Source organism: Tursiops truncatus, chromosome 16, assembly GCF_011762595.2.
Source record: "Tursiops truncatus isolate mTurTru1 chromosome 16, mTurTru1.mat.Y, whole genome shotgun sequence".
Taxonomy (NCBI): domain Eukaryota; kingdom Metazoa; phylum Chordata; class Mammalia; order Artiodactyla; family Delphinidae; genus Tursiops; species Tursiops truncatus.
In genome coordinates, this window is record NC_047049.1 from 30,951,333 (window position 1) to 30,962,269 (window position 10,937).

At 45.0% G+C, this 10,937-nt stretch overlaps 1 protein-coding gene across 1 annotated transcript; it reads left to right on the forward strand.

Moving 5' to 3' along the window:
* The first annotated feature begins 417 nt into the window (after positions 1-417).
* OPALIN (oligodendrocytic myelin paranodal and inner loop protein) lies at positions 418-10,559 on the forward strand. The gene is made up of 6 exons (XM_033842411.1): positions 418-462; positions 1,364-1,399; positions 5,789-5,824; positions 6,914-7,033; positions 8,967-9,023; positions 10,383-10,559. Exons 1-6 carry the CDS (start codon positions 418-420, stop codon positions 10,557-10,559), a joined length of 471 nt encoding a protein of 156 aa, XP_033698302.1.
* The last annotated feature ends 378 nt before the right edge of the window (positions 10,560-10,937 follow it).

A 10,937-nucleotide genomic window follows, 5' to 3' on the forward strand; every position in this document is an offset into this window, starting at 1 on the left:
AAATGTTAGGATTCTCTTGGATTCTCTAATCCTTCCCAATCTTCCCATTGTTGGCTACCATTTAATTTTAAAACTTAGCAAACACGTTGCTTCTAGAACGACAGAACCAGGTTTTGGGAGGCTTCAGGAAGATCAGGAGCTGGAGTTTAAGCCAAGCTGTGGGGAACCAGGGAGGCTGGGGCTGAATGAGAGCCCAGCCAGGAGGCAGGAATCAGGGCTGGTGGACACGAGCGGGGGGCGTGGCAGGGGTCCGGAAAGTAGACACATGACTTCAGCTCCCTGAACAAGGGGCAGAGAGCGTCGCCAGCTGAGTTGGAGCAAAATCCACCCATTTTTCACATCCAGGCAGAGAAGGGACTGGGTAAAGAGCAGCCTGGAAAAACTGGCATCAAAGAGCCCAAACTGGAGTGACAGGACATGGGGACAGGGAAGAGGAAGGAGCCACTGGAGGCCCTGGGCAGGGTCTGACCCGGGGGCAGGCTAACATGTTGGTGCCCCATTGAGCCGACAGTCTTTAAATACTGATGCCATATTTGGGGGGAGAGGTAAGGCTGGTTGCTGAGTGAGGGGATGGCACAGAGGGTTAGCATCTCCTCTGTCGTTCTGACCAGCTCAGCTCCAGCCTGGAACCCCTGCCTCAGACTCTGCAAAAACAGAAGCTTGTCTTCCTCAGCTTCTCCTCCTGGGAGGGGGTTGAAGGAGCAGGGTTTTTTTTGTTTTTTTTTTTTGCGGTACGCGGGCCTCTCACTGTTGTGGCCTCTTCCGTTGCGGAGCACAGGCTCCGGACGCGCAGGCTCAGCGGCCATGGCTCACGGGCCCAGCCGCTCCGCGGCATGTGGGATCCTCCCGGACCGGGGCACGAACCCGCGTCCCCTGCATCGACAGGCGGACTCTCAGCCACTGCGCCACCAGGGAAGCCCGGAGCAGGTGTTCTTGTTGGAGCCCCTGGGGGGTCTTACTTCCCACCCCAAGAAGAAAGCGCCATCACTTTACAGTTTCCTCCCTGAAGGGAGTTCCGGGGGAAAGCAATTTTTAGCACTCTGCTGAATTTCTAGTGATGTTTCTGCTGCCCTTTTGGGTCAGGACTGCTCAGGCAATAGCTTCACTGGCTGGTCCCTTAATCTGGCCCTGGTTGAGGACCTGGAAAAGGAGAGAGGCCAAGACTGCCTTGATGCTGAGGGAGGAACTCATGACCTCAGGCTCCGCTGCTCCCCTGCCGTCTTTTGGGGCCAAGACTGGGAGGGGAGGCTGGGACTGACTGAGCCCGTGGTCGGAATCCGCCAGGGCCAGTGACATTTGGTGGAGGGGTGAGGAGCCTGGCTGACCATTCCTGGGAGCTTTAATGTTTCCTTCTCTCTTCCAGAGTTTTTCACTGAACTTCACACTGCCGGCCAACACAGTGAGTACAGCGGTCCCCGTTCACCAGGCAGGTCAGCAGAGATCAATGCAGAGTTGACACTGGGCCTCCAGGATGCCAAAGCTCACGTGAAGCAACAAGTTACATGGGTTCCAAAGGCATTACGAAGAGCTGGGGGTGCTGAGAGAAATGTTTTCGATTATAAAAATTATAAATACACATTTTGAAAAGGAAAATAGCAAAAAACCAAAACAGCTAACTTGCCATCAGCAGAAAACACTGGGGACACTAATTCCAGTCCTGTCCGACTCGACATAAATTTTGACTTTTGTTGCATTTGTACCATGGGCTTCTTATTCTACCCATAATTTTATATGATAAATGTCTTCCGTACACCTTTTTAACCGTACTGAGGGTGGTCACATGGTATTTCTTCAAGTGAATTCTTTCTTTAAGTGATTAATCACTCTTAGGAATGATTTTGTGATAAACGTAGGTATAGATAAATCCTTGTCAGCACGTAAGCTGATTCCCTTAGAATGTAGCCTAGAAGGGGAATTATTCGGTCAAGAAGGATGAATGTTTTATGGCTCTGTGACATTTAGTTGCAAGTCCACATGGAGATTTGCAGTTGATGATGGTGGACCGTTTCAATCCAGAATTGGTCCTCCGTCTTCTGTTCTCGTGCTGTGTAGAGATAACACGCCAGGATTGTTTTCTGAGCGGAAGTGCTGCTGTGATGGAGTCAGGTGTTTTCCTGGCCCAGTTTTTCAGTGGTTTTGGCTGTGCCAAAGTTTTCTGAAAAGTCATATGGTTATTCAAAGAGAATAAACTGAATCATCAGGAAAGAGGACGCTTAAGCCCGTGCTCGTGTTTACTGTACCGTGGGGGCGTCATTCTGGAGAGCAGCAGAAAGGTAGAACCTCGAGACTCACTGCCGGCCTTCTGCTGCCACTGGCGGCCCTGACATCTGTCCGTGACTCCCTGGCACCTGCTCTACCCTCCCGGGGCGGCCCTGCCTTCAGACCCTCCCTGACTTACTCTGCTCCCTGCTTCTGCCTCTGCCTGTTGTCTGCAGACAAATTCCCCTATCCCTCTCCTTACCTGTCAAAACCTTTTAATATGGCCACTGCTGGCGCTTTCCCCCTGGCTGCTCGAAGCCAGCAGGTCCATAGAGACCCCGGGTTCTGTCTTATCCTGGCTTGGCCCAGTCTACGAAGGTAACTCAGAGAAGCAAGAAGCCGTTGCTTGGGGCGGTGAGGGTGAATGGGTTGAGAGGCAAGCCCTTACACTGTTAGTCATCACTTTGGGAGCATCTCCTTGGTTCACAGCACATTTCTCTGAGAACTGTCCCTCCTCCCTTTGAACCTATGTAGGACAACAGCCACCCCAGCCTGCCTGGGACTGTCTGGTTTTAGCCCTGAATGTGCTACCACCTAGGCAATTTCTGGGGAAAACCAGGACGGCTGGCCACCCTACCTGGCAGTCATATTTCTACCACAGAACCCTTCCGTTTTGGTGCAGCTGGATGACTGGGAACACCAGAGCCCTGGAAGGTAGGGAAAGGTGGATACTCAGCTCATGAGAGCTTCTCTGCAGGGAGCTGGGGACAGGGCCACCTATGCAAGTCCGCCCCTACTGGGCCATACTGAACTGTCAAGTATAAAAACTGGGTTGGGATGCTGCATTTGGTCATGGAAGGCAGAGTAGTCCAACAGTTAAGAACTTGGACCCTGGAGCCAGACCACTCGGCATCTGCCACTTAGGGCTGTGTGACCTTGCACAAGTTACTTGACTTCTCTGTGCCTCACTCCTCTCTTCTGTAAAATGGGGATCGTTGTAGTCCTGCTTCACTGGCTATGGTGAAGAATAAATGAGTTGATACAGGAAAAGTACATGAACAGCCTGGCACATAGTAGGTTCTCCATAAGCATTAGCTGGTACGATTAGCAGGTGTCCATGAGGGCAGGAAAATCCATCTGGAGAGAGAAAGAAGGAAGCAAACAGGCAGGGAAAAGTACAGGTGAAGGGCCATTCTACCCAGGAGTGATGGAGAGATCCCAGGAGGGATGGCTTTGGTTCTGACAAGTTGCCGGTCCCCAGCTTCAGTCCCTAGAGAGGCCAGATTCCCACTGCACATGGGCTCCATGAGGTACCCCTGAATCCTTAGAGGTAACTCATTTTGGGGGGCCAAAGCCAGCCCAAGTGAATTTCTGTAACCTGAAGACAAAACATTTTACCCAAAACGATATGCAACTCTTGGCATCACCCTGAGAAATAGAACCCTTAAGGTAAATGCAGCTTTAAGGTGGGGGTGGGGTGAGATTGCGCTTCGGTAAAACTGTAGCTATTTATTTTTTTAAATTTTATTTATCTATTTATTTATTTCTTAACATCTTTATTAGAGTATAATTCCTTTACAATGGTGTGTTAGTTTCTGCTGTACCACAAAGTGAATCAGTTATACATATACATATATCCCCATATCTCCTCCCTCTTGCGTCTCCCTCCCTCCCACCGTCCCTATCCCACCCCTCTAGGTGGTGACAAAGCACTGAGCTGATCTCCCTGTGCTATGCGGCTGCTTCCCACTAGCTATCTCTTTACATTTGGTAGTGTATATATGTCCATGCCACTCTCTCACTTCGTCCCAGCTTACCCTTCCCCCTCCCCGTGTCCTCAAGTCCATTCTCTGTGTCTGCATCTTTATTCCTGTCCTGCCCCTAGGTTCTTCAGAACCATTTTTTTTTTAGATTCTATATATGTGTGTTAGCATACGATATTTGTTTTTCTCTTTCTGACTTATTTCACTCTGTATGACAGACTCTTGGTTCATCCACCTCACTACAAATAGTTCAATTTCGTTTCTTTTTATGGCTGAGTAGTATTCCATTGTATATATGTGCCACATCTTCTTTATCCATTCATCTGTCGATGGACACTTAGGTTGCTTCCATGTCCTGCCTATTGTAAATAGAGCTGCAATGAACATTGTGGTGCATGACTCTTTTTGAATTATGGTTTTCTCAGGGTATATGCCCAGCAGTGGGATTGCTGGGTCATATGGTAGTTCTTTTTTTTTTTTTTTTGTGGTACGTGGGCCTCTCACTGCCGCGGCCTCTCCCGTCACAGAACACAGGCTCCGGAGGCGCAGGCCCAGCGGCCACAGCTCACGGGCGCAGCCGCTCCGCGGCACGTGGGATCTTCCCGCACCGGGGCACAAACCCGTGTCCCCTGCATCAGCAGGCAGACTCTCAACCACTGCGCCACCAGGGAAGCCCCGGTAGTTCTATTTTTAAAAACTGTAGCCATTTAAGTACCAAGTGTCAGTACCTGGTTAGCAAATCTCTCCTTTGATGGGAGCTCTCTGGGAAAGGGGCTTAGGCTTGGAATGCAAACATCCACATTCGGGGTAGATTTATGGTTATCTGTGAAACCTGGGAGAAGACCTATAACTTCTCTGAGATCCGGATCTTTTTTTTTTTTTTTTGTAAAATAGAGACAATAACTGTCAAAAGTCCAAGCCCCTGGGATTCCAGTGTACTCACTGAGGTTGATGAGAATATTCAATATATAACAGGTCTGGCCAGAGCTTTGCCAAGTTTAAAGGAATGACAAAAGCTTATACTCCTGGCGCTCATTTGATCCTCTTACCAATCCTAGAGGTAGGTACTCACAGCCCTATTATATAGATGAAGAAATGAGGCTCGTTAGCTTGTGAGTGGAGAAATCGCCATTTCATTCCGGCTAGTGTGAGCCTAGGACTCGTGCTCTGAACCCCACACGGCATCACCTAGCGTAGCTTACGTGGGTCAGTTGCTAATGTGGAACTCTGTGCCCTGAGATATATTGATCCAGATAAGACTCTCATCTGATATATCTCATAAATGGGTAAAATCCAGTGCCCCTCCTTGAGTGGAGATGTGACATGGGAACATGTACTTACTCATTCAGCGTAGAATTACCCCAGGAGCATGGATACTTCACAGCTTCAGATACCTGCCCAAGCCATTTGTTTCACTGCAGTTTGGAAACAGGTAAGGCCTCCTTAAAGAGCCTGGCTTCCACTGGTATTGAATTTTTTTCCCTTCTAGCAACGGGGACAAGTAGGCCCAAAGTGTGCTGGGAAGGGTGTGGGGACTTGGGACAGGAGAAAACCTTTTTGAGTTCTGAAACCTGTTATGGCAAATCCACAGGGTGTATAATGAAGACCTCACCTGAATTTCTGATTTCTCTCTCCTTGTAACCCAATTTTATTCCTTCTTACCTGAGAAGCAATCAAAGAGGGTTCTGTTCGGCAGTTGTTTTTAATAAAAAGTTTAGCAAAGGTATATACTTCAGGCATTACAGCTTAGCCTTGGACAGACTGTGTTGTGTGATGCGTGACGTGTGATTTTGTTTTCTTAAGACGTATATTCTTTTTCCACCCAGACTTCCTCCCCAGCTGTTACCAGTGGGAAAGGAGCAGTAAGTATATCACTTAAATTATGGAGCCTTAGTCTGGTCACTTAGAAAATGGGGATAATGCTGTACCCATCTCATGCATTCGTTTTGAGGATTAAAGTTTGATATGTGAACTGTCACCAAGCACAGAATCTTCCTCAACTATTACTCTTATGACCAACTCAGTTCAAAAGGGAAGGAGAACACGCAAAATCACAGATGATTCCCAAAGTGTTGAACAAAAGAAGCTAGACACAAGAGACTACATACTTTCTACGTGCATCTAGATGACGTTGAAAAACAGACAAGACTAACCTACGGTGATGGATTTCAGGATAGAGGTTACACATGCAGTGACTGGAACGGAGCCCGAGGGGCTTCTGGGGGGCTGGTAATGTTCTGTTTCTTCATCTGGGTGCTGGTTACATGGGTGGGTTCATCACGTGAAAAGTCATCAAGCTGTATATTTATAATGTATATACTTTTACGTATCATGTCATTCTTTAATAAAATCACCCCCCCCAAAAATGAAGAAGAATCCAGTATTATACGACATTGCATGTGTGTAGAGATTCTGAACACTATCTTTGGTATTTTCAAATAATCTGCAAATCTGAAAACCTATGGGGCTACAAGCATGGCTATTTCCACTCAGATCAAAGCAAAATGGGAGTCTGAAAATTAATTGGCTCATGCATTTAATGTAAATAAATAAAAAATTCATATCAAAATGGTGTGGGATACACTAAAACCTTTTACTTTTTGCCAGACTAATAGATAAGAATGGTATCTAATTGTTGCTTTGAACTGTATTTCAGCTCTTCCTGTGTTGATGCAACATTTGTATTTCTGTTCCTAGGAATGGCCTGTTCATATATTTGTCCAATTTTCTACTGAATTATCACGCTTTTCCAATTGATTTAAACTATGTACATTAACTCCTATGAAAATGAGCCGTTTGTCATGTACGTTGCAAACAATTTTTCACTGTTATTTCATGACCCTTTTGATTTTGTGTACGATACTTAGGGTCCATGTAGGGTTTTGTTTTACTTTTAATCAATCAAACTCTTCCTTTTTTTCCGGGAGAACCTGACTATTTTCTCTGTGCAGGACTGTGGACCTTCTCTTGGGTTAGCAGCTGGCATCCCGTCCCTGGTGGCCACGGCCCTGCTGGTGGCCTTACTATTTACTCTGATTCACCAAAGAAGAAGCAGCAGTGAGTCCACCGAGGTGATTAGCAGCTTCTTTGGGTCTGGCCGTGTTGGCAAGAATCGGTATTTGATGAACTGGCTTTGGGCTGAGGGTGTCAGGACCCATGTCTGTTTTCTGAGGACAAGGTGGTGGATGTTTCTGTGCCTCAATTTCTGTCTCAGACTCATGACATTATCCTCCAGGCAGAGCTGATTTGTCACACAACCCTTGTGTCACTTGAGGACGGTATCTGGGATGGCAAAAAGTAGCAGCGGAGAGGGACGTTTGCTGCTACGGCAAACACGTCGGTACAGTAGGTGTGTTCTCTAACCTTGAGAAACAAGGCCACAAGCTTCACAAAGAGGATGGAGGTGATCTTAGGAAGGATGGGAGACAAACAGACCCTGAGGCGTCTATCGTAGGGATACGTCCAGGAGTATGTGACTCTGTTTATCTTTGTCTTTTTCCCACTTCTGAACACACATCAGTCACAAGGGATCTCCCGACCCCACCCCATGCAAATACCAGATTGCTCTGGAGACCAGGCTCAGAATTCAAGGGCCACCCTGACCCACATCCAGCCAGGGTCCATGGTTGTGATGCAACTGTGTTGTGTAGACTCTGGGCTCTAATTCCATCCTTATTTATGAACATTCCTGATCGTTCTCACAGTGGTAGGCGTTAACGCGGAGTAAAAAACATAGGTTCTAACCCTGACTCTGCCACTGTACAATTTATATGATCCTGGACAAGTGACTTAACATTTTCTGTTTCTTGGTTAGTTCAACTCCAAAATAAGAGTCATAAAAACTACCCACCTCAGGAATTCCCTGGCGGTCCAGTGGTAAGGACTCCGTGGTCTCAGCGGCCAAGGGCCAGGGTTCCATCCCTCCTTGCCCTTGTGGGGAACTAAGATCCCACAAGCTGTGCAGTGCGGCCAAAAAGAAAAAAATATATACCCACCTTATTTATTTAATTAAAAAAATGTTTTTTGAATTTTGGCTGCGTTGGGTCTTCACTGTGGCACGCGGGCTTTCTCTAGTTGTGGTGAGCAGGGGATACTCTTCACTGTGGTGCGCAGGCTTCTCACTGTGGTGGCTTCTCTTGTTGCGGAGCACGGGCTCTAGGCACGCAGGCTTCAGTAGTTGTGGCATGCAGGCTCAGTAGTTGTGGCTCACAAGCTCTAGAGCGCAGGCTCAGTAGTTGTGGCTCGCGGGTTCTAGAGCGCAGGCTCAGTAGTTTTGGTGCACGGGCTTGGTTGCTTCGCGGGCATGTGGGATCTTCCTGGATCAGGGCTCGAACCCATGTCCCCTGCATTGGCAGGCGGATTCTTAACCACTGCGCCACCAGGGAGGTCCCTACCCAACTTATTTTAAGAGGTAAGCGGAGGTGTAAGGATGGAATGAGATCATGGGTATAAAGATGTGTTGACAAGCTGTAAACTTTAAATATATTAAGAAATATTGTGGTTGTTGGTGGTATTATTTAAGTAATGGTTCCTCAGTCTTTCAGGGCACTTTAAAATCATCTTGGAGGCTATGAAAATACCAACCACCAAAACCAATTAAATCAGAATCTCTGAATGTTAGAGCTGTGGCATTGGTACCAAAAATATCTCAACATTTTATGATGGATCACGTTAAGCAGATACTAAAGTAGAGAGAATAGTATAATGAATCTAGTTATTAACAACGGCCAATCTTGTTTCATCTCCGCTTCCACCCACTTTTCCACACTGTCAACCTGGATTATTTTTGAAGTAATTCACAGTGGTATCTCTTGTTTATGTTTTTTCTGGGAGGGGGGAGTTATTATCTGTTTGTTTATTTTGTTTTATTTTTAAAGCTCTCTGGTGATTCTAATGTGCAGCCAGGTTTAAGAACCACTGATTTTAATCATGGTCATGGGCAAATGCTGTAACCTTTCATTTCTTCTTCTTCTCTATTTTGTTTTATTTTTTAAAACAACTTAGGAAAGTGAGAGGCCTTGTGAAATTTCAGAAATCTATGACAGTCCCAGGATAGCTGAGGTAAGAACTCTTGGTTATAATCACTATACATCATTCACATGGCAAGCAAGCTAAGGGTCTTAAAGCCTCTGGTGTACAGGAGAAGTGCAGGGTAAGCACAAAGGAGGTTCTCATTATATTTTTACTGGCTGGACAGGAATTCAAGATTTATTTAATATTAGGAAATTAATTTAATATCACTTATTTCACTGGTAAAAGAGAAAAATCATGTGACCATTTCCATAGAAGAGAATTCAAAAATATTATACAGCCATTTGTGATGTGAACTCCCAGCAAACCAAAAATTTTAAAGGCACTTCCTTAACTTGAAACAAGACATCTTTAAAAAAAAAATTACAGCAAATATCATACCTAAAGGTAAAATGTTAATGATTCTTTTTCAGATCAGAAACAAAACAAGGATGCTCGTTGTTGCCAGTTCTATTTGATATTATACTTTAGGTCCTAGTCAACACAGCAGGATGAGAAAAAGAAGTAGAAATTAACTCAGTGCAGGAGAATCCTTTCACAATGTATATGTATGTCAAATAATCACACTGTTCTCTTTGAATATCTTACAATTTTATTTGTCAATTATACCTCAATAAAGATTTAAAAAAAAGAAAAAGAAGCAGAAAGCATAAGACTGGAAAAGAAGAAACAAAAATGTCATTATTTACAGATGATATGATTATCTACATAGAAAAGCCAAATTATCTACAGCTAAATTAATAGAACTAGCAAGATATTTTAACAAGTTTACTGGATATAAAATCACTATTAAAAAGTAATTCACATTGCTAAAATTCAATAACAATTAATTAGAAAAAGTAATTTTTAAAAAATACCATTTTGTAGTGGTAATAAAAACACACAGAATGATGAGGAATAAATCTAACAAAAACATGTAATCCCTTTATGGAGAATAATAAAACTTCAGTAAAAGATATTAAGTAAGACCTAAATAATGGGAGTTGGTATTCAATGCTCCTGGATAAGAAGACTCAATAGTATACAGATATCAAACAACTTCAAAGTGATCTGTATAATAAATGTAATTCCAGTATAAACCTCAGCAAATATTTTTCATGGAACTCAATAAGGTGCTTCTAAAATCTATACAGAAGAAGACAGAAAAAAATGTTAAGTACCAGCAGACAGGTAGAACAAATAGAAAACAAATAGGAAGATGGTAGATTAAAACCCAACCATATCAATGATCACACTGATGGTGTCCAATGTATTGAAAACTGTTCCAAACATTTTGTCTGACGGTTGGTTGTTTCAGGTGGGAGGGTAAATCTGGCTTCTGTTACTCCAACTTGGCCAGAAGCAAAAGTCTTTGATGTATTTTTTTTTAAACCTGTTTGTTTTCTCAAGAATCCTAGGAGGTTACCCACACAGGAGAAGAATATCACGGGAGCAGAAGAAGCCCACATATACGTGCAGACTGTTCCAGGAAGTGAGGAGCCCATTCGTGACACTTACCGTCCTGCTGTCGAAGTGCAGAGAAGGAGGGCGTTGTGGTGGCTTATTCCCAGACTGAGCATGGAGTGATGCAGCACAGCCAAGGAGCAGATCTGGAGCTGGAACAGAGCTAAGCACACAGGGATTTGTGCTCGGAGGGAGGAGAGACGCCACGCTGCTTCTTAACCAATCCAAATTTCATTTGCAGATCCGGAAAACTTTGGGGTTGACTTTACTCTTTAAGGGACAGATCTGGTAAGGTTCCTTCCAACGCTCAGACCTTGTGGTTTAATAAGCAGTGAAGTCATTGTGCATCAAAAGGAGCCCTTGGGTCCTGCTCTTGACCCCGGTGGGGATTTGCTTTTCTTTGTGATTTGGGGAAGGGGGTTTGATTTCTCGGTGACTTGCCCCCTCATCTTTTTTCATATCCATTTTCTCAAAAAAGCCGTCAGACCTGGCTTCCATGGG

Coding starts and splice junctions, on each gene's coding strand:
- OPALIN (XM_033842411.1), top strand. CDS start 418: ATGGGGACAGGGAAGAGGAAGGAGCCACTGGAGGCCCTGGGCAGG. Junction 463..1,363: donor CACTGGAGGCCCTGGGCAGG/GTCTGACCCGGG, acceptor TCTCTCTTCCAG/AGTTTTTCACTGAACTTCAC. Junction 9,024..10,382: donor ACAGTCCCAGGATAGCTGAG/GTAAGAACTCTT, acceptor TGTTTTCTCAAG/AATCCTAGGAGGTTACCCAC.